This window comes from Calonectris borealis, chromosome 33 (genome assembly GCF_964195595.1).
Source record: "Calonectris borealis chromosome 33, bCalBor7.hap1.2, whole genome shotgun sequence".
Taxonomy (NCBI): domain Eukaryota; kingdom Metazoa; phylum Chordata; class Aves; order Procellariiformes; family Procellariidae; genus Calonectris; species Calonectris borealis.
In genome coordinates, this window is record NC_134344.1 from 536,815 (window position 1) to 563,378 (window position 26,564).

Genomic DNA, 26,564 nt, shown 5'->3' on the forward strand with positions numbered 1-26,564 from the left:
GGTCCCATGGCTGGCCCCGCACCCCAAAACATGGTGGGGTAAGGTGCCCATCACCCCAAGGGCTTTGGGGTCCTATTGCTGGCACCCCAAGGGATTTGGGGTTCCCATCTCTGTGCCCCCCACCCCAAAGCATGGTGGAGTGGGGTGCCCATCACCCCAAGGGTTTTGGGGTCCTATTGCTGGCACCCCAAGGGATTTAGGGGTCCCATCTCTGTGCCCCCCACCCCAAAACACAGTGGGGTAGGGTGCCCATCACCCCAAGGGTTTTGGGGTCCTATTGCTGGCACCCCAAGGGATTTGGGGGTCCCATCTCTGTGCCCCCCACCCCAAAACACGGTGGGGTAGGGTGCCCATCACCCCAAGGGTTTTGGGGTCCTATTGATGGCACCCCAAGGGATTTGGAGTCCCATGGCTGGCCCCCCACCCCAAAACACGGTGGGGTGGGGTGCCCATCACCCCAAGGGTTTTGGGGTCCTATTGCTGGCACCCCAAGGGATTTGGGGTCCCATGGCTGGCCCCGCACCCCAAAACATGATGGGGTAAGGTGCCCATCACCCCAAGGGTTTTGGGGTCCTATTGCTGGCACCCCAAGGGATTTGGGGGTCCCATGGCTGGCCCCCCACCCCAAAGCATGGTGGAGTGGGGTGCCCATCACCCCAAGGGTTTTGGGGTCCTATTGCTGGCACCCCAAGGGATTCGGGGTTCCCATGGCTGGTCCCCCACCCCAAAACACGGTGGGGTAGGGTGCCCATCACCCCAAGGGATTTGGGGGTCCCATCGCTGGCACCCCAAGCGATTTGGGGGTCCCATGGCTGGCCCCCCACCCCAAAGCACAGTGGGGTCAGTTACCCATCACCCCAGCGGATTTGGGGGTCCCATCCCTGTGCCCCCCACCCCAACACACGTCATGGGTGGGCATCCAGGGTGACACCCCTGAGCCGACCACATCCTGACCTTACAAATCGATTTTTCTCCCTCCCCCCCTATTTTTGAGGGTCACCCCCCCTATTTTTGAGGGTCACCCCCCTTTATTTGAGGGTCCCCCCTTTCTTATTTGGGGTCACCCCCCTCCTTTTCCTGGCATCACCCCTCTCCTTTTTTTGAGGGTCACCCCCCTTTTTTATTTGGGGTTATCTCCCCTTTGGGGTCACCCCTCTCCTTTCTTTGGGGTCACCCCCCCTTTTTTATTTGGGATGACCCCCTCCTTTTTTTGAGGGTCACCCCCCCTTTTTTAATTGGGGTCATCCCCCCCTTTTTTTGAGGGTCATCCCCCCCTTTTTTTGAGGGTCACCCCCTCTTTTTTAATTGGGGTCACCCCCCCCTTTTTTTGAGGCTCATCCCCCCTTTTTTTGGTATCACCCGCCCTTTTTTTTGAGGCTCACCCCCCCCTTTTTTTGAGGCTCACCCCTCCCTTTTTTTGAGGCTCACCCTCCCTTTTTTTGAGGCTCACCCCCCCTTTTTTTGGTATCACCCTCCCTTTTTTTGAGGCTCACCCCCCCTTTTTTTGGTATCACCCCCCCTTTTTTTTGAGGCTCACCCCCCCCTTTTTTTGGTATCACCCCCCCTTTTTTTGGACGCTCACCCCCCTTTTTTTGGTATCACCCCCCCTTTTTTTGGTATCACCCCCCCTTTTTTTGGTATCACCCCCCCTTTTTTTGGTATCACCCCCCCTTTTTTTGAGGCTCACCCCCCCTTTTTTTTGAGGCTCACCCCCCCTTTTTTTGAGGCTCATCCCCCCTTTTTTTGAGGCTCACCCCCCCTTTTTTTGACGCTCACCCCCCCTTTTTTTGACGCTCACCCCCCTTTTTTTTGACGCTCACCCCCCTTTTTTTGACGCTCACCCCCCTTTTTTTTGCCAGTCACCCCTCTTTTTTATTCGGGCTCCCCCCTCCTTTTTTCAAGGGGGGGGGGGGGGGCGTGGGCCTCACCCCTCACTTTTTTTGGGGGACATCTCTGCAATTCCTCCTCCTCCTCCTCCTCCCCTTGCTTTTCCCGGGAAACCGAGCTCCATCCCAAATCCTTCTCCTTCCCGGCCGGCTCGTGGAGCCGCTGATGCTTCACCAAGCTGGAGCGGCCGCTGAAGCTCTTCCCGCAGGCGGAACAGGGATACGGTTTCTCTCCCGTATGGATCCGTCGATGCCGACTGAGATTCGAACTTTGACCGAAACGTTTCCCGCAAGCCGGACATTCGTAAGGACGTTCTCCCGTATGGAGTCGGCGATGGATAACGAGAACGGAACGAGCGCCGAATCCTTTTCCGCATTCTCCGCATTTATAAGGTTTTTCTCCCGTGTGTAATCCTTGATGTCGGATCAAACTGGAACTGACCCGGAATTTTTTTCCGCATTCGGCGCACGTATACGGAGTTTCACCGGCGTGGGATCGCCTATGGATAAGAAGATCCGAGCTTTGGACGAAGCTTTTCCCGCATTCCGGACATTTATAGGGTTTTTCACCCGTGTGTCGACCTTGATGACGGATAAGATGGGATCGTTCGTTAAAGGATTTCCCGCAAAATGAACAGGAAAAGGGTTTTTCTCCGGTATGGATTCGACGATGCTGGATCAGATCCGAGCTTTGTCCGAAACTTTTCCCGCATTCGGGACATTTATAGGGTTTTTCTCCCGTGTGGATCCGTTGATGACGGAAAAGATTGGAGCGAGCGCTAAAACGTTTCCCACATTCGGAACAAATATAGGGAATATCATCCGGGCGGCTCCGGGAATGGAGGATACGATCAACCTTCAAGCTTTTCCCGTAAGGAATTTCCATCCCGTGCAGGCGTTGATGACGGAGGAGGTTGGATCGACGGCTGAAACATTTCTGGCATTCGGGACAACGATGGGGTTTTTCCCCCGTATGAGTTTTTTGATGGGAATTCAGGTGAGAATTCCAGGTAAAAGTTTTCCCGCATTTCGGACAGGGATAAGGATGTTCTCCGGAGTGGATGCGTTGGTGGCGGAGGAGGTAGGCGCTGTGGTTGAAGCTTTTCCCGCATTCGGTGCATAAAAATCTCCTTTTATCCCTCGGGATTGGGTCCTCCGGGGTGTCGAACCCCTTTCCGGGGAGAAGGGGATGAGCCGAATCCGTTCCCGGGGGATTTTCCTGATGGTTCGGTGGTGTTGTGCTCATCCCAGCGCTGGCTGGTCCTTCGCCTGCTGGGAAATTTGGGATGAGGACAGGGAGGGATGGGGGGATTTGGGAAGGAATGAGGGATTTGGGGAGGGATGGGGAGGATTTGGGGTGGGATGGGGGGATTTGGGAAGGAATGAGGGATTTGGGGAGGGATGGGGAGGATTTGGGAAGGAATCAGGGATTTGGGGAGGGATGGGGAGGATTTGGGAATTGGGGAAAGATGGGGGGATTTGGGGAGGCAATGAGGGATGGGGATTTGGGATGAGGGCAGGGAGGGATGGGGGGATTTGGGGTGGGATGGGGAGGATTTGGGAAGGAATGAGGGATTTGAGGAGGGATGGGGAGGATTTGGGGAGGGATGGGGAGGATTTGGGAATTGGGGAAAGATGGGGGGATTTGGGGAGGCAATGAGGGATGGGGATTTGGGATGAGGGCAGGGAGGGATGGGGGGATTTGGGGTGGGATGGGGAGGATTTGGGAAGGAATGAGGGATTTGAGGAGGGATGGGGAGGATTTGGGGAGGGATGGGGAGGATTTGGGAATTGGGGAAAGATGGGGGGATTTGGGGAGGCAATGAGGGATGGGGATTTGGGATGAGGGCAGGGAGGGATGGGGAGGATTTGGGGAGGGATGGGGAGGATTTGGGGAGGGATGGGGGGATTTGGGAATTGGGGAGGGATGGGGGGATTTGGGGAGGCAATGAGGGATGGGGATTTGGGATGAGGGCAGGGAGGGATGGGGAGGATTTGGGGAGGGATGGGGAGGATTTGGGAAGGAATGAGGGATTTGGGGAGGGATGGGGAGGATTTGGGGAGGGATGGGGAGGATTTGGGAATTGGGGAAGGATGGGGGGATTTGGGGAGGCAATGAGGGATGGGGATTTGGGATGAGGGCAGGGAGGGATGGGGAGGATTTGGGGAGGGATGGGGAGGATTTGGGGAGGGATGGGGAGGATTTGGGAATTGGGGAAAGATGGGGGGATTTGGGGAGGCAATGAGGGATGGGGATTTGGGATGAGGGCAGGGAGGGATGGGGAGGATTTGGGGAGGGATGGGGAGGATTTGGGGAGGGATGGGGAGGATTTGGGAATTGGGGAAGGATGGGGGGATTTGGGGAGGCAATGAGGGATGGGGATTTGGGATGAGGGCAGGGAGGGATGGGGAGGATTTGGGGAGGGATGGGGAGGATTTGGGGAGGGATGGGGAGGATTTGGGAATTGGGGAAAGATGGGGGGATTTGGGGAGGCAATGAGGGATGGGGATTTGGGATGAGGGCAGGGAGGGATGGGGAGGATTTGGGGAGGGATGGGGAGGATTTGGGAAGGAATGAGGGATTTGGGGAGGGATGGGGAGGATTTGGGGAGGGATGGGGAGGATTTGGGAATTGGGGAAGGATGGGGGGATTTGGGGAGGCAATGAGGGATGGGGATTTGGGATGAGGGCAGGGAGGGATGGGGAGGATTTGGGGAGGGATGGGGAGGATTTGGGGAGGGATGGGGAGGATTTGGGAATTGGGGAAAGATGGGGGGATTTGGGGAGGCAATGAGGGATGGGGATTTGGGATGAGGGCAGGGAGGGATGGGGAGGATTTGGGGAGGGATGGGGAGGATTTGGGGAGGGATGGGGAGGATTTGGGAATTGGGGAAGGATGGGGGGATTTGGGGAGGCAATGAGGGATGGGGATTTGGGATGAGGGCAGGGAGGGATGGGGAGGATTTGGGGAGGGATGGGGAGGATTTGGGGAGGGATGGGGAGGATTTGGGAATTGGGGAAAGATGGGGGGATTTGGGGAGGCAATGAGGGATGGGGATTTGGGATGAGGGCAGGGAGGGATGGGGAGGATTTGGGGAGGGATGGGGAGGATTTGGGGAGGGATGGGGAGGATTTGGGAATTGGGGAAAGATGGGGGGATTTGGGGAGGCAATGAGGGATGGGGATTTGGGATGAGGGCAGGGAGGGATGGGGAGGATTTGGGGAGGGATGGGGAGGATTTGGGAAGGAATGAGGGATTTGGGGAGGGATGGGGAGGATTTGGGGAGGGATGGGGGGATTTGGGAATTGGGGAGGGATGGGGGGATTTGGGGAGGGATGGGGAGGATTTGGGAATTGGGGAGGGATGGGGGGATTTGGGGAGGCAATGAGGGATGGGGATTTGGGATGAGGGCAGGGAGGGATGGGGAGGATTTGGGGAGGGATGGGGGGATTTGGGGAGGGATGGGAGGGATTTGGGGAGGGATGGGGAGGATTTGGGAAGGAATGAGGGATTTGGGGAGGGATGGGGGGATTTGGGAAGGAATGAGGGATTTGGGGAGGGATGGGGGGATTTGGGGAGGCAATGAGGGATGGGGATTTGGGATGAGAGCAGAGGGATGGGGAGGATTTGGGGAGGGATGGGGAGGATTTGGGGAGGGATGGGGGGATTTGGGGAGGGATGGGGGGATTTGGGAAGGCAATGAGGGATGGGAGGGATTTGGGGAGGAATGGGGGGATTTGGAGAGGCAACGAGGGATGGGGATTTGGGATGCAGGCAGAGAGGGATGGGGAGGATTTGGGGAGGGATGGGGGGATTTGGGAAGCGGCAAGGGATGAGGAAATTTGGGATGAGGGCAGACAGGGATGGGGGATGCAGGAAGGCTGGGAGAGATGGGAGGATTTGGGGTTGGGGGGGTATTTGGGAGGGCAGGGAGGGATGCAGGGATTTTGGGAGGCAGCGAGGGATCCCCGAGGCTTGAGTCGGGCACCGTGGGAAGAGGGAATTTAATAGGTTTTGGGGGACGGGGAGGGGACGTGGACCCGCTCACCCGGCGAGGCCGATGCCTCACGGTTCTGCATGGCCGGTGACGCCCCGTCCTCCTCCAGCCCCTGGAACAGCAAACGCTTCCGTCGGTCTCTGCGATTCCCAAAAAAACCACCGATCCGGAGGGATCCAGGGATGAGCAGGAGGATACGAGGTTCCCCCGTTCAGGGAAATCCCCGGGACCGGGCAGGGCATCCCCAGGACAGGCCAAAGCGTCCTGGGCCCCAGCAGGGCAGCTCCGGGGCCGGGAAGAGCATCCCCAGGACCGGGAAGAGCATCCCCAGGGCCGGGAAGAGCATCCCCAGGACCGGGAAGAGCATCCCCAGGGCCGGGAAGAGCATCCCCAGGACCGGGAAAAGCATCCCCAGGACCGGGAAGAGCATCCCCAGGACCAAGCCGAGCAGCCCCGATACCACGCAGGGCAGCCCTGGGACTGGGCAGAACATTCCCGGGATTCAGCGGAGCAGCCCCAAGACCGGGAAGAACATGCCCGGCACCGGGAAAAGCATCCCCAAGGATCAGGTAGAGCATCCCCAGGACGGAGCTGAGCACCCTTGGTACCCAGTGGGGCATCCCCGGGATCGAGTAGAGCATCCCCGGGACTGAGCCGAGCAGCCCCGGTTCCAAGCGGGGCATTCCGGGGACTGGGAAAAACATTCCTGGAACCAGGAAAAACATCCCCAGGATAGAGCCGAGCATCCCCGGTACCCATCGGGGCATTCCCGGGACTGGGTGGAGCATCCCCAGGTCCCGGTACCCACCGGGGCATCCCTAGGACCGAGCTGAGCACCCCCGGTACCGGGAAAAGCATTCCTGAGATAGGGAACAGCATTCCCGGGACCGGGTAGAGCAATCCCTGGGATTGAGCCGAGCATCCCTGGTACCCACCGGGGCATCCCCGGGACCAGGAAAAGCATTCCTGAGATAGGGAAGAGCATCCCCGGGACTGGGCAGGGTATCCCCGGGATCGGGTGGAGCACCCCCGGGACCGGGAAAAAGCATTCCTGAGACAGGGAAAAGCCATCTCTGGGACCGGGAAAAACATCCCCAGGGTAGAGCCGAGCACCCCCGGTACCCACCGGGGCAGCCCCGGGACCGGTCGGAGCAGCCCTGGGACCAAGCCGAGCATTCCCGACACCGGGAAGAGCATTCCTAGGACCGGGAAAAGCATCTCTGGGATCGGGTAGAGCATCCCCGGGACCGAACCGAGCCCCCCCTGCTCCCCACCGGGGCAGCCCCGGGGACCGGGTGGAGCATTCCCGGGACCGGGAAGAGCATTCCCGGGACGGGGAAGAGCATTCCTAGGACCGGGAAAAGCATCTCCGGGATTCGGTAGAGCATCCCCGGGACCGAACCGAGCCCCCCTCTGCTCCCCACCGGGGCAGCCCCGGGGACCGGGCGGAGCAGCCCCGGGACCAAGCCGAGCATTCCCAGGACCGGGAAGAGCATTCCCAGGACCGGGAAAAGCATCTCCGGGATTCGGTAGAGCATCCCCGGGACCGAACCGAGCCCCCCCCGCTCCCCACCGGGGCAGCCCCGGGGACCGGGCGGAGCAGCCCCGGGGGCCGCCCCCGCACCTCCCCCGGTACCTGCGGGCTCCGACCTCCCCCTCCGCTTCCTCCGGGCTGGGGCGGCCCTTTCCTGTGTCCTTCCACACGGAACCGGCCTGCAACAGGCTCCGGGAGCCGGGGCTTCACCGGGGAGGCGGCGGGGGGGGGCGGGATCCAGGCATCCCGCTGCCTCCCCCCAGCATCCCCCGGGGTGCTGGACCGGGGAACCGGTGGGGGGGTGGGGGGGGTGGGTGGGTGCCCCCCCTTCCATTTATTTTTTTCCATGGAAATCCCGAATTTCCTACGGGAATCGGGGCGGATTAGTTTGGCAGATGATGAAAAAAGAGGAAAATGGGGGGGTGGGGGCCCGAGCGGGGGGGTGGGGAGCGGATCCCCAAAGTCTGGGGGACCCCCAAGAAGAAACCCTTGAGCTCCACCAAATCCCGATGGCAGAAAAAAGTGGGAAATGACGAAGCTCTCGGTTTTTTCCCCCCCTTTTCCTTTGAAATCTGGGCACAAATCAGAAAAAAAACCCCATGAAATTTTGCTTAAACCTTACAAAAAAAAAAGCTTCGTTTTTTTGGGGCGCTGGCCTCCTGCGAGGAGTTGGACACGATGAGCCTTACGGGTCCCTTCCAACTTGAGATATTCCATGATGGAAGAAGGTTGGAAGAGGCTTCCTGGTGCTGGTCCATCCTTGGAGATACTCAAGGACATGGAGATACTCAAGGACGTGGAGATACTCAAGGACGTGGAGATACTCAAGGATGTGGAGATACTCAAGGACGTGGAGATACTCAAGGGCATGGACATGGGTCTAGAAGACCTTGCTTGAGCTAGATGGTTGCAGTGGTCATCTCCAGGTCTTGGCTCCAAACCTCCCATCTATTGGGGACGTGCCAGGGCTTGCTGGGACATTTTGGGATCCCGCATCTCTCCTTGCAGGTGATGGGACCGTGGATGGTGAGGAGCATGGAGGTGGTGAGAGGCTGGAGATGCTCCAAAGAGGACCTGGGATAGGACAACGTGGGGCTGGGGAATGGGTGGAGAAGAGGATGAGGGGTGGTGGGAGACCGTGTGCAGATGGGGGGTCCCATCGCAAGAGATGCTGACGTTTGTGGGGAGGGTGGGAGAAGTTTTCCCTGTGGATCATCCCTGGCCACCCATCGGCACGTCCACACCATCAAGAAGCCCTACAAGTGTTCTGGGTGTGGGAAGAGCTTCGGGCGCAGTTCCCACCCCGTCACCCACCACGAGCGACCCTACGAGTGTCCTGACTGCGGGAAGAGCTTCAACCAGAGGTCCAACCTCCTCATCCACCAGTGGGTCCACACTGGAGAGAGACCTTATGGGTATCCTGAGTGTGGGAAGAGCTTCAGCTATAGGTCCATCCTCCCGATCCACCAGAAGACCCACACCGGGGACAAGCCCTACACCTGCACCGACTGCGAGAAGATCTTCAGCCAGAGCTCGGACCTGACCAAACACCACCGGATCCACACCGGGGAGAGACCCTGTGGTGGCGCCAAGGGCGGGAAGACCTTCAGCCTCCATTCCCACCTCCTCTCCCATCAGAGGACCCACAAGGGTGAGAAGCCCTACGCTTGCCCCGAGTGCTGGAAGAGCTTCAACGATAGCTCCAACCTCATCACCCACCAGCGTGTCCACACCGGAGAGAAGTCCTACAGATGCCCCCAGTGCGGGAAGGATTTTGGACGCCTCTCGCATCTCCACCGGCACCAGAGGACCCACACGGGGGCGAAGCCCTTCATCTGCTTGAGCTTTGGTGAGAGCTCATCCCTCATCCAGCACCAACGGGTCCATCCGTGAGCCTGTTTGGGGATGGGAAAAGGAGCTCCACCTTTCCCACCAAGGATGGAGAAAGCAGGTGACACCTTTTCCGGCTTGATGGTGGTGGGTGTCAGGCAGCGGCACCCCACAGATCCCCCCAAAATTGGGCAGGGAGAAGGAGCTCAGTGGGGTTTTTTGGCTGGTGCTCAACCCCAAGACGTTGATGCTCAACCCCAAGACGTGTGGGTCACATCTGATTTATTCCTTATGGCGTTCCACCAAAAAACCTGGAGATCCTCCAGGATGGGTGGAAGAAATAAAGTCTAGGTGAGTTTTCCAGATTCTCTAAGCCTTTGGAGCCACCAACTTCTCAAAGTCCTGGGTGATGGCCATCAAGGTGAGGTGTCCCCAAGTCCTGGGTGGTGGTGGCAGGCACATGGGGTGAGATCACCCAGTTTTGGAGCTGTCGGGAAGACCCCGGGAGTGCAAGGGGCCACCCCCCATGCATGAAGGAACGGCACGACGTGTGCTAGAGCTTTACGTCTTCTCCTGGGGCAGGGGATGGTCCTTCCCTCGGTGCGAGGGTCTCCACAGCCTTCATGGGAGGATGCATCTCAGCTGTACGGGGTGGCTCATGTGTTGTGAGGACTGGTGGTCTCTATCTATGAGATCAGTTGGGTCACAGAAGGTCCCAAGGTGGGGGAATCTCAGCACAGCTCCTTGAAGGGGTTCAGGATGTCTCCAATGGGGTTCAGCACATCTCCAAGGGGTTCAGGTTGTCTCCAAAGGGGTCCAACGCATCTCAAAGGAGCTCAGCACATCTTGAAGGGGTTCAGCACATCTCCAAGGGGTCCAGGTTGTCTCCAAAGGGGTCCAACGCATCTCAAAGGAGCTCAGCACATCTTGAAGGGGTTCAGCACATCTCCAAGGGGTCCAGGTTGTCTCCAAAGGGGTCCAACACATCTCAAAGGAGCTCAGCACGTGCTGAAAGGGTTCATCACATCTTTAAGGGGTTCAGGTTGTCTCCAAAGGGGTCCAATGCATCTCAAAGGAGCTCAGCACGTCTTGAAGGGGTTCATCACATCTTTAAGGGGTTCAGGTTGTCTCCAAAGGGGTCCAATGCATCTCAAAGGAGCTCAGCACGTCTTGAAGGGGTTCATCACATCTCCAAGGGGTCCAGGTTGTCTCCAAAGGGGTCCAATGCATCTCAAAGGAGCTCAGCATGTCTTGAAGGGCTTCAGCACATCTCCAAGGGGTTCAGGACATCTTCAAAGGAGTTCAGCACATCTTGAAGGGTGGGTTTGGTGGAGCCAAAACCTTGACGGAGCCAAAAACCTTGACGGAGCCAAAACCCTTGACGGAGCCAAAACCCTTGATGGAGCCAAAACCCTTGATGGAGCCAAAACCTTGATGGAGCCAAAAACCTTGATGGAACCAAAAACCTTGATGGAGCCAAAACCTTGACGGAGCCAAACTCTTCTCCATGGTGCCAGCTGAGGCGGAGAGGGAGGAGATGCTTCCGGAGCAGCGTGGATGTCCCGTTCAGACGGATGTTGGGTTGTTCAGAGAGTTCGTCGCTTGGACTTTCTAGAGCTGTAAGGACCAAAGGGACCAGCTCGTCTTGGTGTCACGTGGAGAGAAACCCAAAGCAGGAGCAACGTCTGCAGCTGCTCCCGGGTAAGACCTTCCCCCCCCCCGCCGCCGCCCCCGGCACGGCTTTACCTCGCCGGTTATTTTAGGCATTCGGCGGAGAGGTTGGGTTCGCCCTTCAGGGAGCAAAACCGTGTGAAACCGTTGGGTTCGGGAGGACGGGGCCGGCAAATCCCCGGCGCGCCAGAAACGCCTGCGCGGCTCCTGGCTCCCGGAGAGGACGCAGGACACGGCCACTTTCGCATTTTACCCTTCGTTACGGCCGTTTTCTTGCCGGGTTTTTTGAAGCTCGTCTGCTTAATGTCGGGTTTTTCAGATCTTTTTTTTTTTTTTTTGTCTTAATGAAAAAAATAATCCTTTTTTTTTTTTCCCCCCCCCCCCCCCCACATATTGACCCTTCAAAGAAGAAGTCGCCTCCTTTTGCTCACCGCAGACCTGCTTTTCACGCTCTGCGACGGAGGAAGCATCTTGTGGTTTGATGTTGCTCCCCCATAGCCCTCTTCATCCTCTTTTTTTTTTTTCCCTCCCCAGATTCACTCTTCAGATTTATTCCATTTTCTTCCATTTTTATGATCATCCCGTAGCCGCCGCCATTACCTCGGAACTGTATTTCCAGGCTTTAAAAAAAAAAAAAATTCCTACATCTTTTTATGCCTTTATTAAGACGCTTACTCGTTAAAACCTCTCCCAAATAAAAGTAGGAATATATACATATTCTACGCAGACCCCTCCCCCCACCCCCCCCCCACCCCTGGCAGTAATTTAATTAAGACAACGGAAATTTAATATCGAGCTAAAAATAAAGACCCCACCCTGTTCCCCTCCTGGCACCGTCCCCCCCCCCCGCAGATGTTTCCTCAGAACCAGCAGAGACAAAGTTCAGGAGGGCTCGGGGGGGGGGTCCCTGGGTTGGACCCCAAAATGGGGTGCCCAGGGGTCTCTGCCCCATGGCACCGGCTCCTGGTCCCCGGGGTGGGCATGGGGATAGTGGCTGAGGGAGCAACGTGCCCTGGGGTTGGGGGTTTGCACTTGACTTGGGGTGCTGAGCCTTCCCCCAATCTATGGGGTTGGGGGGGGGGGTCTGCTCTTCCAGCCTGGTAAGTTCTCCAAGGTGCCGGCGCTGCTTGAATTCTCCTCAGGAAGCTGCTTGGGAAGTGGTCAAGACCCTTTGAGATGTGCTCAACCCCTTTGGAGACACGCTGAGCTTGTGCTGAACCCCTTGGAGATGTGCTGAACCCCTTGGAGATGTGATGAACACCATTGGAGACATCCTGAACCCCTTCAAGACGTGCTGAACCCCTTTGAAGATGTCCTGAACCCCTTGGAGATGTGATGAACACCATTGGAGACATCCTGAACCCCTTCAAGACGTGCTGAACCCCTTTGAAGATGTCCTGAACCCCTTGGAGATGTGCTGAACCCCTTGGAGATGTGCTGAACCCCTTGGAGATGTGCTGAACCCCTTCGAGATGTGCTGAGCTCCTTTGAGATGTGTTGGAGCCCTTTGGAGACAACCTGAACCCCTTGGAGATGTGCTGAACCCCTTTGGAGGCGTCCTGAAGCCCTTCGAGATGTCCTGAACCCTTTCAAGATGTCCTGAACCCCTTTGAAGATGTGCTGAAGCCCATTGGAGACATCCTGAACCCCTTCAAGACGTGCTGAACTCCTCCAAGACATGCTGAACCCCTTTGGAGGTGTCTTGAACCCCCTGGAGATGAGCTGAAGCCCTTTGGAGGCATCCTGAACCCCTTGGAGATGTGCTGAACCCCTTGGAGATGTGCTGAACCCCTTGGAGATGTGATGAACCCTTTAGAGATGTGATGAACACCATTGGAGACGTCCTGAACCCCTTCAAGATGTGCTGAACCCCTTTGAAGATGTCCTGAACCCCTTGGAGATGTGCTGAACCCCTTCGAGACGTGCTGAGCTTCTTTGAGATGTTTTGGATCCCTTTGGAGACAACCTGAACCCCTTGGAGATGTGCTGAACCCCATTGGAGACAACCTGAACCCCTTGGAGATGTGCTGAACCCCATTGGAGACATCCTGAACCCCTTCAAGATGTGCTGAACCCCATTGGAGACATCCTGAACCCCTTCAAGATGTGCTGAACCCCATTGGAGACATCCTGAAGCCCTTCAAGATGTGCTGAACCCCTTTAAAGATGTCCTGAACCCCTTCAAGACGTGCTGAACCCCTTCAAGACATGCTGAACCCCTTTGGAGGTGTCCTGAATCCCTTGGAGATGAGCTGAACCCCTTTGGAGGCGTCCTGAAGCCCTTCAAGATGTCCTGAACCCCTTAGGAGATGTCCTGAACCCCTTCAAGATGTCCTGAACCCCTTAGGAGATGTCCTGAACCCCTTCAAGATGTCCTGAACTCCTTTGAGATGTGCTGAACCCCTTGGAGATGTGCTGCAGGGCCACCCTAAAAACCATTTTGGAGGCTGAGGGCACTAATGGTCATTAACAACCCCGACCACCCCGACTTGGGACCTCCACCACCCCCTGCCCATGGCCCAGGGGCTCTATTTAAGCCCAGGCCTGGGGATTTTGGTCCTTCTACAGGACTTCTGGAAGGAGCATCCACGCGTGGTCATGGACCCCGGTGACCCGCCCCGTGGGCTGCCATCCTGGCTTGCCCCCTCGCCCAAGTGGGTGGGATGTGGCCATGGCTGGTGGCGTCCCTTGGAGTCTTGCGGGGGTTTAATTTCATTTCTTCTCCTTGGGGTTCACCAGCAGATGTTTGGAGCAGCCCTAAGGACCCAACCCTCCCCCGTGGTCCAAGCGGAGGGGCCTTTTGGGGTTAAAAAGGTGATTTTGGTGCCATCACGCTCTTGGCTCTCCAAGTGACTACGCCTGAAGGGTTCAACTGGTGAAGGTTCAACGTTTCCCTCCAACCTGAGACATTTTTACTGGATTCACGGGAATCTTGCAGCGGGAAAAATGCCCATTTTTTTTTTTTTTTTAACTGTAGGATGAATTGCAACTGAGCATCAAACTGGGACAACCCAACCGGAAACCCACCCAAAAAGGGGAAAAAAAAAAAAAAAAAACAAAAAAAAAAATCTCCTCGGAAAATTAAATCTTGACGTGGTTTGAAGCCCCCCCCCAAAAACAAACGGAAGAGGAACGACCGCTTTTCAGCCCGCCGAGGGAAAGGACGGCAGCACCCTCGAGGGTAGCTAGGCTCTAATTTATTTACTACTCATGGAAAGAAAGCGACTCCAAAAATAATTAAAAAACAAAAAAAAAAACCAAAAAAAAACCCAAAAAAACACCCCCGGAAAGACCCCAGCCGCGATGGACGAGGCGAGGCGATCCCCGAAAAAGCGGACGGGGAGGGGTCCGTTGACAAGCAGCACAGCGACACGTCCAACGTCGGTTTCGGAAGCACGGACAACACCAGAAAATAGAGAAATTTCACTTAAATCGGAGTTCGGGGTGGGGTTCCCCTCCCCCCCCCCCGCCCCCCCCCCCCCCCCAAAAAAAAATCTTCGCTGAAGCCCTTCGTGCTCTTTTGTCCCTCGTGGCTCCATTGGGGACCCCACGGCATGGTCACCGTGTCCTAAAAGAATTCCGTTATTTGAACCCCGGGGGGGGGGGGGGGGGGGGAGGTTCTTGACTTCCTCCCCGTCCCTCCTCTTCCTCCCCCTTCCCCGCTTTCCATATGCAAAGTCCTGGGCTCTGCGGGGGGAGGGGGAGGGGGTTTCCTCGTGCCCCCTCCTCCGGTGACCCCATCCACACAACCCGGCATCGTAGAGGTGATCAAACCACATCATCTCACCACGCCCTTGATTTTGGGCTAATTTGACCCAAATTGGCCCGAGAGCCCCCCAGGCAGGGCGGCGTCTGCACGGGAGCGCATAATTAGCGCGCTCGTTAATGCACAAATTAGCGCCAGGGCGGGGTGAGCACCATCGACGCGCTCGTTAATGCATAATTAACGCATCGCCGAGGTGATTTGGAGAGCGGGCGGCAAAAGCCATCTCCCCCCCCTGCCCCCGCCGTTGACCGCCGGCCAAAATTGGGGCGAGAACGTGCGATTTTGGGGCTCCTTCGAATAAGTTTCTTCCCCCCAAAGTGGGGCCGCAAGGCAGCTCCGTGGGGGGGCTCGGGGATCCGTCCGGAGGGTCCCCCCGCGATGCAAAGACAGAATTAACATCCTCGGTGACATCACGGTTGTGTCAGCGGTGACGTCATGGTTGCGCCATCGGTGACGTGCCAATTGTGCCAGCGTGGTTGCGCCAGCAGCGACACCCTGGTTGTGCCATTTGGTGACGTCATGGTTGTGCCAGTGGTGACATCATGGTTGGGCCATTGGTGACATCACGGTTGTGCCAGCGGTGACATCATGGTTGTGCCCGCAATGGCATCCCGGTTGTGCCCGCAATGACATCCCGGTTGGGCCATTGGTGACATCATGGTTGTGCCAGCGGTGACATCATGGTTGTGCCCGCAATGACATCCCGGTTGGGCCATTGGCGACATCCCGGTTGTGCCAGCGGTGACATCATGGTTATGCCATCAGTGACATCCTGGTTGTGCCAGCAGTGATGTCCTGGTTCTACCATCGGTGACATCACGGTTGTGGCATCGGTGACATCACAGTTGCGCCAGCGGTGACGCCCCGGTTTTGCAGCCGGGGAGCCAGGCGGGTCCCCAAAACGTGCGGCACGGAGCCGGGGACGATCCTCGGGGGCTGCTTCATCGGGCGAGGGGACGGCGCAGCCCCGCATCCCGCATCCCGCGGCCGCATCCCGCGTCCCGCCGAGCGTCGCTTCTCCTCCGCCCATCGCGCCTGGGAGCGGCGCAGCCCTCGGAGCCAATTTCATCCACTCCGGGCGTTTTGTGTTTTGTTTTTTTTTTTAAAAAAAAAAATTCTTATTTTTTTCCAATTCTTCTTTTTTTCCACATCCAACGATCCGGCAGCGATTCCCGACGCTGCCGCATGCGACGCCGGCTCGGTTCCCGCTTCCCTGCGATCGCTGCCTGCCGCAGGCTCCGGTGCTTCCTTAGGATGGTTGGTTTTATCCCTTTCTTTATTTTTATCACCAATTTTTTTTCTATTCCGTACGTCCTTTGCTTTCTTTTCCGCCTCTTGGTTTTTCATCTTCTATAATTTCCTTTTTTTGTTTTTTTTTCCCCATATTTTGATTTTTTTTCCCCTCTTTTTTTGCACCTACAGCACTACCTGTTCCTCTTGCCGATGTTTTAAATTTCTTTTTTTTTAATAAACACGACGAGTCCTTCCCGTAGCGTCTCCGCACCTCTTGAATTATTTTTGTTTTCAGTTGAAACCTTCCCGATTCCAGAGATTTCAGCAATTCCCTACTTTTCCAAAAGTTCTATTTCAGCTTTTTAACCTCTTTCGGGGAAAAAAAAAAGGCATTCTCAGCCTTAATTCTTTTGTTTTTCTGTATTTCTTTCCATGCTTTTATATTTTGCGTGTAACCCTTTCTGTTTCTTTTAGTGGGTTGGGTTTTTTTTTTTAATTTTTGAAAAATTTTCTTCATTTCTTTCCCCTCCCCCCTCCCCGAGAAGTGCTCGCTCCCCCGGTAACGGGGAGAAATCGGGAAAGGGGAGAAATCGGGATTTCAGGCAGTAAAAAAAAGCACCGCCACCGCCTTTTCCCGATAGTACCGAAATGCGACGAATCCCGCTCCGAGGGACGGAGCAAAAACAAACATAAAAATTCAGGAAAATCAGTAATAATAATAAAAAAAAACCCCAAACACGACAAAACGCGTGAAAGTTTTTGCAAAGTCCGCGTGGAAAAGGGGAAAAAAAAAAAAAAACCAAAAAAAACCAACAAACACCCCAAACTTCAAAATATTCCATTAAGTGCCTGAAAAATGACGTCACAAAATCGCGTGGTTTTGCCCCAAAGTGTTTTCTTTCCGAAAGGAAAAAAAAAGAATAAAAAAGAAAAGAAGAAAACCCCCAGCGGCTCCGTTTCCGAGGAATGACGTGGGATAAGACGAGCTCAGGGAGACGTCGCAGGACGTGGGGCCGTGGAAATATCCCCGAGTCCCTCGTGGCAGCTCCCGGGTGGGCCGAGGGTGATGCGGCGGTGTGGGAAAACCCCCGTTTCTGCTGTTTTTTCTCCCAAAATGCTCCAAGGTGGGAGCAGAGGGTGGTACCCAGATGGGGATGATGATGGGGACCTTCATCCGATGGGGAGCAGAGGGGCGATGTTCTGGGGAGCACCAACGGGAGATGCTGGGATGAGCGGTGGGGTGGGGAGTGGGGGGACTGGGATGGAAGTTGGGGTCCCAGTGCGGAGCTGGGGGGATGCTGGGGGGGGGGGGGGGGCGGAGCACCCAGGGCCAGCAGAGAGATCATTAATTAGCCATGAAGGTTGAACAGTTCTGGGTGGGAACAAGCCCCCCCCAACGCTGGGGCTTTGCGATCAACCCAGGTTGGGTGCTGGGTGAGCGGCTGGGGAGGTAGGGGGAAGGATGGAGCCGGGGCCATGGCCGGGGATGGAAGAACTCCCTCATCCCCAATTAGAGAGATCATTAATTAGCCACAAAGGCTGATTGGCTCTGGGTGGGAAAAAGCCCCCCAACACCAGGGTGTTGAAGTCAACCCAGGTTGGGTATTGGGCGAGCGGCTGGGGAGGCTGGGAGGAGGATGGAGCCACGGCATAAAGGGGACTTCCCCATCCCCTAATTAGAGAGATCATTAATTAGCCACACAGGCTGAACGGCTCTGGGTGGGAACAAGCTGCCCAACACCGGGGCTTTGAGGTCAACCCAGGTTGGGTGTTGGGCGAGCGGCTGGGGAGGTTGGGAAGAAGATGGAGCCACGGCCAGGGCCGGGCACCGCTCAGTTGATGAGGGAGGAGGTCTGGGCCCCCGAGGCGGGCGCCGAGGGGAAGGAGGGGTGGGGGAAGGCGCGGGCGGGGAAGGAGAGGGCCCACGGCAGGTCCAGGGCGGGGCTGGAGAGGGAAGGGATGGGCAGGGGCGAGGGGGAGGCGGGGAAGGAGGCCAGCGAGGGGATGGGGGCCGCCGAACCGCCCAACGGCGGGGAGAAAGCGGCGGCGCTGAAGGCGCCGGAGGGCGGCAGGGGGCTGCCGGCGGCGGCGGCGGCGGCGGCGGCGGCTTTGGGTTTGTCCCCGGCGTGGGTGCGTTGGTGACGGTTGAGGTGGGAGCTCCGGCTGAAGCACTTGCCGCACTCGGGACACTTGTAGGGCTTCTCGCCGGTGTGGACGCGTTGGTGGATGGTGAGCTCGGAACGTTGGATGAAGCTCTTGCCGCATTCGGAGCATTGGTAGGGTTTTTCGCCGAGGTGGATGCGTTGGTGCTTGATGAGGTTGGAGGAGACGCTGAAGCATTTCCCGCAGACGTTGCACTTGTAGGGTTTCTCCCCGGTGTGCATCCGGCGATGCTTGGTGAGGTCCGACTTCTGGATGAAACCCTTCCCGCAATCGGGGCACTTGTAGGGCTTCTCGCCAAGGTGGGTCCGTTGATGTTTGATGAGGTTGGAGCGGACGCTGAAGCTTTTCCCGCAATCCCCGCACTTGTAGGGTTTTTCTCCCGTATGCATCCGGCGATGCTTCACCAACGCCGAATTTTGCCCGAAGCTCTTCCCGCATTCGGGGCAGGTATAGGGTTTCTCCCCCGTCTGCGTTCCTTGGTGTTTGACGTTCTCCGCTCGGTAAGTGAAGCTCTTCCCACACTCGCTGCACTTATGGGTCCTCTCCGGTGCTGGTCGGGCACGGCTACCCCAAAGAAAGCTCTTCCCACAATCGGTGCACTTACAGGGTCGTTCACCGGGGCCGGTCAACAGCCGCCGGCGCTTGTTGGAAGCCAAAAAGCTCTTACCGCAATCGGTGCATTGGCAAGGTTGCTCGGCGCCGGCGTGGACGCGTTGGTGCCTCTCCAAGTGGGAACTTTGGGAGAAGCTTTTCCCGCAATCCCCGCAACGGTAGGGTTTCTCACCCATGTGGATACGCTGATGCCGGTCAAGATGGGAGCTCCAGGCAAAGCTCTTGCCGCAATCACCGCATTGGTAGGGTTTGCCGGCGGCGTGGCTCCGTTGATGCTGCAGCAACGCGGCGTTCAAGCCAAAACCTTTCCCGCACTCTCCGCACTTGTAGGGTTTCTCACCGGCGTGGGCGCGCCGGTGCTTGGCCAACGCCGCGTTCTTGGTGAAGCCCTTCCCGCATTCGCCGCACTGCAAGGGTTTCTCGGGGGTTTTGGAAGCTTCGGCGCCGCGAGGAGCCGGGCAGCGACCGCAATCGGCGCAACGGCAAGCGGGTTCGCCGGCGCCGGCGTGGGTACGGCGATGCCGGTCGAGGTGGGAGCTCCAACTGAAGCTCTTACCGCATTCGGGGCAGGCGTAGGGTTTTTCGCCGGTGTGGATCCGGCGATGCCGCTCCAGATGCGAATTCCAGTTGAAACCCTTCCCGCAATCCCCGCATTTATAGGGTTTTTCTTCCAGGTGTAATTTTTGGTGTTTTACCAAACTGGCGCTGGCCGTGAAACTCTTCCCGCAGACGCCGCATTGACAAGGCGCCGCCCCGGCGCCGGCGCCGGCGTGTACCCGTTGATGTTGGATGAACGCTGAACCAACGCTAAAGGTCTTGCCGCAATCGGGGCACTTGTAGGGTTTATCGCCGGCGTGCCGGCGTTGATGGGTGATGAGGGTTGAGCTGAGCCGAAAACATTTCCCGCATTCGGGGCATTTATGGGGTCGTTCGGTCCCTCGCCGGCGTTTGTTGAAGGCTGAACCGAAAGCCAAAGCTTTACCGCAGTCGTGGCAGCGGCCGTGGCCGAGCAAGCTCCGCGGGGGGAATTTCTTGAAGCTTCGGTGGCCCGATTTACCCTGTCGCTTGCCCGATGGTTTTCTGGGCTGGTTCTCGGGTTTTTGGGGACCGTCACCGGGCTTTGTCCCCTCCGCACCGGTGGGGCTGGTCCCCTTGGGCTTCCCCGCCGGCGTCCCCTCGGCGTCCACCTTCTCCAGCTCGCCCGGTGGTGGGTCTTCCTCTTCGTTCTCGCTCAACAACCCATCATCTACAGGGAAAAAAAGGGGGTGAGGGGCCAGCCCCGCCACCGAAAACCCACCGGTTGGTTGCCCCGCATCCCTCCCGGCGTCGCGGCGGCCGTATCCGGTTATTTTCCCATCTCCCGCACCCGTCAACCCATGGTTTTGGAACTTCCAAAACATAGTCGTGGTCATCACCGCCACCAAGCGACAGCGCGATCGGTGACTTACCGGATACCAATCCCCTCCTCCGGTGCGATTCGGCAAAAGCGGTGATCCGCGGCCAACTGATGGCGATTTCCTCGGCTAAGGGAGACAGTTGGATACCGATTTTAACTCTTTTCACCCCAAAAAATTATAACGCCAGGATGGGGATGACCAAGGACACCGGAACCATAAAACCACGGCTGGAAATGGGGTCCCGGTTGAATCCCCGCCCCCCCATTTAAGCTCAATTCTGGTGATTTTGGTGGTTTTACGCCGTACGAATTCAGCCGCTAACGAAGGGAATTAATTGAATTGTATTATTTATGAATAATAAGAAATTAGGGAGAAATTAAGGGAAATTAAAGGCCTCACCCAGGGAGATGACGCTCTCGTAGCTCTCCTGCATCTCGTCCCGGTGGTCCAGGCTCGTCCCGGCACGTTTTGGGGGGGGGTGTGGGGGGGTCACCGGTCCCTGCAACGCAAACAGATATTGGGGTCCACGGCGGTGGCACCCCCAAACTGTGTGGTCCCCCCCCCCGCCATGTCCTGCTGGATGTAGGGACCATACTGGGGGGTCCCCGCATCACCCTGGGGGTGTCACGGGTGGGTGGCAATGGGGGCCGGGTTATGACCCCCCCCCCCCAGGGTGTTTTGGGGTGCTTCACCCCAAAGCACCCCCAGTAACTACCCTGCGGGAAGGGACCCCCCCCTCCCCAGATGCCCCCCCCCTCCTTAGATGCCCCCCCCCTCCCCAGATGCCCTCCCCCCCAAGATGCCCCCCCCAAATGCCCCCCCTCAGATAACCCCCCCAGATGCTCCCCCCCCCAGATGCCCCCCCTCTTCCCTAGATGCCCCCCCCCCAGATGCCCCCGTGAAATGTTTGGGGGGGGGCACTTAATTAAGGGTTGGGGTGACCCCAGGGAGCGGGGGTGGGGATGAGGGGGGGGTTTAAATGAAACCGGGGTGAAGGCAAGGGGGGGGGAATTAATGGGGGGGGGGGAATAAAGGGGGGGGCAAATTAAAGGGGGAGGAATTAAAGGGGGGGGAATTAAAGGGGGGGAAATTAAAGGGGGGGGAATTAAAGGGGGGGAAATAAAAGGGGGGGAAATAAAAGGGGGGGAAATTAAAGGGGGTTAAAGGGGGAGAATTAAAGGGGGGGAATAAAAGGGGGGAAATAAGGGGGGGGAAATAAAGGGGGGAAATAAAGGGGGGGAATAAAGGGGGAAATAAAGGGGGGGGAAATAAAGGGGGGGGAATAAAGGGGGGGGCAGGGAAATATAATGGGGGGATTAAAATGCAACAGGGGTGGAGGGAAAATGCAGCTGAATGCAAAGAGGGGAGAAATGGGGGGGTCGGGGGGGGGGATACAGCGGAGGTGGGTGCGGGGGGGGGTAAAATGAGGTGGGTGCAAGGAAAGGGGGTGTCGTGTTTTTTTTTTTGGGGGGGGGGGAGATGAAAACACAACGCGGCTGGATGGTGGTGGGGGGGGGGAGGGGGAATCTGAGCGAGGTGATGGCCGGGGGGGTGTAAAATGGAGGGGGGGGGGGGTGGTGTGTGATGAGGAGAGACCCCCCCCCTCCCCGGGGGATGGGGGCATCGGGGTGCGGCCGGGCGGGGTGTCCCCCCCCCGCCCCCAAATCCCCGGGGGTCCCCCCCCGTTACCTGGTACGCGGAGGCGATGGAGCAACGGAGCGGGGGGGGGGGGGGCAGACGGGATTGGGGGGGGGTGTGTGTGTGGAAATTGGGGTGGGGGGGGGGGGAAGAGCGGAGGGTGGGGGGCGGCGGCGGGGCTGTTGCAGGCCGGCTGGGTGAGCCCGGACACACAGGAAGGGGATGGAGCAGCCGGGCCCGGGGGGGGGGGAGCCCAGACAGGAAAAGGGGGGGGGTGGGGGGGTGTGGGAGGAGGAGGGGGGGGGGGGGATTGAAAAGAGGGGGGGGGTTGTGTGTGTGTGTGGGGGTGGGGGGGGGGGGGCAGAGGGCCACGAGCCGAAGGGGAGTCCCGCGCCTTTGTGGTTGTGGTTGGGGGGGGGGGCGCGGTGTCGCCGTGGCCCCCGGGGTGGCAGGTAACGGGGGGGGGAGGGGAGGGGGGGGGGGCGCAACCGGCGCCGCCCGGCTTTGTCCCCCCGGAGGGGGGATGGAGGGAGGGGGTGGGGGGGGCCCCTCAATCCCGTAGAGAGCCGGGGGGGGGAACAGGGATGGGGGCGCGGGGGGGTCCGTTCCGTATAGAGCCGGGGGGGATGGGGGGCCGGGGGGGTCCCCTCTTTCCTTATAGAGCCGGGGGGGAGTGGGGATGGGGGGTCCCCTCCGTTCCGTATAGAGCCGGGGGGGATGGGGGGCCGGGGGGTCCCCTCTTCCCATATAGAGCCGGGGGGAGTGGGGATGGGGGGTCCCCTCCGTTCCGTATAGAGCCGGTGGGGTTGGGGGGCCGGGGGGGTCCCCTCTTCCCATATAGAGCCGGTGGGGAGTGGGGATGGGGGGTCCCCTCCGTTCCGTATAGAGCCGGTGGGGTTGGGGGGCCGGGGGGGTCCCCTCTTCCCATATAGAGCCAGGGGGAGTGGGGATGGGGGGTCCCCTCCGTTCCGTATGGACCCGGTGGGGTTGGGGGGCCGGGGGGGTCCCCTCTTCCCATATAGAGCTGGGGGGAGTGGGGATGGGGGGTCCCCTCCGTTCCGTATAGAGCCGGTGGGGTTGGGGGGCCGGGGGGGGGGTCCCCTCTTCCCCTATAGAGCTGGTGGGTCTGGGGGGCTGGGGGGGGGGTCCCCTCCATCCCATATAGACCCGGGGGGGGATGGGGGGCCGGAGGGTCCCCTCCTTCCCATATAGAACCCGTGGGGATGGGGGGCCAGGGGGGTCTCCTCCATCCCATATAGACCCGGTGGGGATGGGGGAGCGGGGGGGGTCCCTCCATCCCGTATAGAGCTGGTGGGGATCAGGGATGGGGGACCAAGGGGGTCTCCCCCATCTCACACTGGCCCTGGAGTGTCCCCCCCCCCCCCCATGTCACCCAGCGGGCGACACGCCACAAACCGGGACCCCAAAACTCTTCCTCATGCCGGGCACTGGGGGGGTACCCACCATCCTGCTGAACCCCAAACTTCACCGAGCCCCCGGTGATGCTTTTGGGGGGGGGCTGAGGGATGGTGACGGGGTGCTCTCCTCTTTCCAGGGTCCCCGAGGTGTGGGAACGGGCAATGGATCCCTGGGGGGCTGTGGAGCCGGAGCAGACGGTGCTTTTTGGGGGTGACGGGGAGGAGGACGCCTGCGACCCCCCGGTGATGCAGAGTAAGTGTCGAGGAGGGTTGGGGGGGGCGGGGTGTCCTCATTGCGCTCTAGTTTTGGGAAGAGGAGGGAGACCCCCCCCCACGGGCACCCAGATCCCCCCCAAAACGGAACCCGTCTTCTCGGGGTTCACCGAGAAGCTTAAAATTATGGGGTGCACCAGCCCAGTCCCCTTGCAGGTCCCGTGGGAAGGGGGTCTCCATCCCCCCACCACCGGGACTGACCCCCGTCTGTGTCGTCCCCCCCCCCCATTTCCGCTGTCCCAGGGACACCGAGCGACGCCGAGACGGACCCCCCAACCGCGGGTGACCCCGAGATCGTAGAACTGGATACGGCCACCTTGTTGGGTCACCCCGAGGAAGATTCACCGGGAGAACGGAGCCCGGCGCGGGAGACCCTCCGTTGGACCGTGGTCCAGCAAATCGACTCCCCCGGCGCGGCAGGAGGTCGGCGTGGCGGTAAAACCGGATCGGGAGCCGGCACCTTCTCCAATTTCAAGAGCATCATCGTGTTGCAGAAGAGTTACGAGTGCGGGGAATGCGGCAAGAGCTTCAGCTGCAGCTCCCACTTCAGCAAACACCGGCGGACCCACACCGGTGAGAAACCCTTCCTCTGCCTCCATTGCGGCAAGAGTTTCAACGTCAGCTCCAACCTCTACCGGCATCAACGAGCTCACGCCGCCGAACGGTCGGCTCCGCCGGCTCCCCCGGCACGTCCCCGTGAATTGCCGTATAAATGCAAGGAGTGCGGCAAGAGTTTTCGCCGTAACAAGGAGCTGGTGACCCACCAACGGTTGCACACCGGTCGCTTACCCTTCCAATGCGGTCACTGCGGTAAGAGCTTCAGTTGGAGCTCCCATTTTGACCGACACCAACGCGTCCATACCGGTGAGAAGCCCTACCAGTGCCCCGAATGCGGTAAGCGTTTTAGCCGTAGTTCCCACCTCTACCGGCACCAACGCACCCACGCCGGCGGTCGTTCTTACATCTGCACCTATTGCGGGCGTAGTTTTGGTAGCATCCTTCATTTTGACCGGCATCAACGCACCCACACCGGTCAACGACCCTACAAGTGCACCCTGTGCCGGAAAAGTTTTGGCGATGGGCCGGCGTTGGTCAAACACCAACGCCTTCATCTGGGTGATGGTCCTTTCCGTTGCGAAGAGTGCGGTAAAGCCTTCGGTGCTCGCGCCCAATACGCCCGGCATCGACGTAGCCTCCACGGCGGCGGTGAGAAACCGTACCGTTGCGGTGATTGCGGGAAGAGTTTTTCTTGGAGCTCCCATTGGGAACGACACCAACGTATCCACACCGGCGAACGACCCTACCAATGTGGGGACTGCGGCAAACGTTTCGGCCGGACCTCCCATCTCTACCGGCATCAACGTACCCACGCCGGCGGGCAACCCCACATCTGTGCCGATTGTGGGAAGAGCTTCAACAGCACCCTACACTTCCATAAGCACCAACGGGCTCACGCCGGTCCCCGACACGCCTGTCCCGATTGCGGCAAAGCGTTTGCCGACGGTTCGGCGTTGGCTAAGCACCGACGGGCGCACGCCGGCGAGAAGCCTTTCCCTTGCCCGCAGTGCGGCCGGCGTTTCGGCGTCAGCTCCCATCTTCACCGTCATCTCCGTAGCCACGGCGAGGAGGAGCCGCCGGAGGAGCCACCGGATGAGCTCATGCCCTGTTAACTGGGGGACAGGGAAAGGGGGGGGGGGACATAGGTTTGACCCCCGCCCCCGGCTGGCTCCCGTCCCCCCACCACTGCCGCGGGGTGCCTCGGGTAGCCCCCATGGGCGATGGGTGCCACGGGGATGGGTGCTCCCAAGCCGGCGATGTCCCCCGGTGGCACCAACCCCGGCCCCGAGGACGTAGTTTTTTGTAGGGTAGAGTAGGAAGGTAGGGTAGATAGGGGAGGATGGAAATGAGGCTGGGGGGGGCCGAGTGGGAATCGGGGGGGGGGTCCCCTCCAGAAAATCAGACCTAATCCTGCCAAGGGACATCAGGACATCCCAACCGTGCTCCTTCTCCACGCGTAGTCCAGAAGAAACCGCTTCCATGGGTGTTGCCGAGCGGCTGGGGAGGCGCAAGAGAGGAGGGGATGGGGTTGGAGGTGCGGGAGATCCCGCTGGCTCCTTGCCAAACTGGGAGAGACCCCAAAATATCTGGGGTGGCTTCATCCCTTGAGCATCTCACCTTCCTCATGCTGCCAACCTTGACCAACAACCAAAGCCTGAGCCCTCCCAGCTGCCCTTGGGGCGTGATGATGCCATCTACCAAATGACACCGTTTGGGGTCAAATATCTCCATTTTTGTGGCTTTGTTGTTAAGAAATAAGCCCAGGCGTCCACCCCCCCCGGCGGTTCCCAGCCCCGCGCCACGGTTTTGGCTGCCCGGCGGATGCTTCGGCGCGGACCCGGCGTGAGTGGTTTTATTTAATGTATTTATTGTATTTATTCGACGGGAACCCACCTGCGGTTGGAGGAACCCAACGTGTTGGGGTGAACTGGAGGTCGTTGGGGACAGGAGCTGGGACAAGAGGAGGGTTTGTCCCCGAGCTGAGATGGGGATGGCTCCTCTTGGATTGGTTGATCAACCACCGTGCAAAGGGAGCTCGTGGTGGGAACCCATTGGTGATGGGGAGAAGGTAGCACCCATGGCTGGAAAGAAACCCCCAGGAGATCACGGGGAGCATCACCTGCAGGTATTTCCCAGCTAAAAAGAGGTGAACCCTTGGGATGAACCTCAGGGATGGGAGCAGGACGCAAATCCGGGGATTTCCTGGAGGTTTTGGGGTGGTGGCCGTGCCGGCTGCCCGGTCCGTCTCTTCCCAAGATGAGCAGGAGCTGTGTTTGTATTGTGAATAAAAATAGACTAGTGCAAAACCCGGCGGGTGGCTTCTGCTTCTCCTTGGAGCAATTCCAGCTCTTCCCATCCGGAAAACCAGAGGTTTGAGGGTCACCTTGGGTGGGGTGTCCTAAATAATCCCCCCCCCCCCCATCCTGGGGAAACTCAACCAGCCCGGCAGCCTGCACCACCGGTTTCATGGTCTGTGGTGGTGATGGTGTCACCTGCCGGGAGGTGAAAGGTTGGGGTTACGTGTCCCCCCCCCCCCAGAATGCCCCATGTTTTTGAAGGTCCCCCCTTCCCAGCAATGTCCCATGCC

At 58.7% G+C, this 26,564-nt stretch overlaps 2 protein-coding genes and 1 long non-coding RNA gene across 6 annotated transcripts in view; 1 reads left to right on the top strand and 2 right to left on the bottom strand.

The window, feature by feature from the left end:
* Positions 1-1,686: 1,686 nt before the first annotated feature.
* The window catches only part of LOC142074173 (uncharacterized), a 227,996-nt gene continuing 203,118 nt past the window's right edge, over positions 1,687-26,564 (bottom strand). The window contains exons 1-3 of one of the 2 annotated variants that reach the window (XM_075134667.1): positions 7,521-7,574; positions 5,936-5,996; positions 1,687-3,155 (exon numbers count right to left, since the gene is read on the bottom strand). In XM_075134667.1, coding sequence (XP_074990768.1) covers positions 1,873-3,155; positions 5,936-5,966 — 1,314 coding nt within the window. In that variant the 5' untranslated portion in view covers positions 5,967-5,996; positions 7,521-7,574 and the 3' untranslated portion in view covers positions 1,687-1,872. Of the gene's footprint in view, positions 3,156-5,935; positions 5,997-7,520; positions 7,575-18,030; positions 19,627-26,564 lie in introns of those variants that run through there. The other variant, XM_075134668.1, reaches the window with a different exon arrangement.
* On the top strand, positions 5,804-26,288 carry LOC142074164 (uncharacterized). Of its 3 annotated transcripts, XM_075134653.1 has the most exons (3): positions 22,032-22,180; positions 23,284-23,399; positions 23,663-26,288. In XM_075134653.1, exons 2-3 carry the CDS (start codon positions 23,309-23,311, stop codon positions 25,087-25,089), a joined length of 1,518 nt encoding a protein of 505 aa, XP_074990754.1. In that variant the 5' UTR covers positions 22,032-22,180; positions 23,284-23,308; the 3' UTR covers positions 25,090-26,288. The 3 variants fall into 3 exon arrangements, with proteins under 3 accessions (XP_074990755.1, XP_074990754.1, XP_074990753.1); XM_075134654.1 differs by lacking the exons at positions 22,032-22,180; positions 23,284-23,399 and adding an exon at positions 5,804-9,251 and having other exon boundaries at positions 23,923-26,288; XM_075134652.1 differs by lacking the exon at positions 22,032-22,180 and having other exon boundaries at positions 23,108-23,399.
* On the bottom strand, positions 10,614-12,341 carry LOC142074211 (uncharacterized). Its single transcript, XR_012670566.1, has 3 exons — positions 11,351-12,341; positions 10,715-10,865; positions 10,614-10,678 (listed from the first exon to the last, which is right to left on the bottom strand). It is a non-coding gene; the product is annotated as an uncharacterized LOC142074211 (long non-coding RNA).

Coding starts and splice junctions, on each gene's coding strand:
- LOC142074164 (XM_075134654.1), top strand. CDS start 8,565: ATGGGGGGTCCCATCGCAAGAGATGCTGACGTTTGTGGGGAGGGTGGG. Junction 9,252..23,922: donor ACACGGGGGCGAAGCCCTTC/ATCTGCTTGAGC, acceptor CAGAAGAGTTAC/GAGTGCGGGGAATGCGGCAA.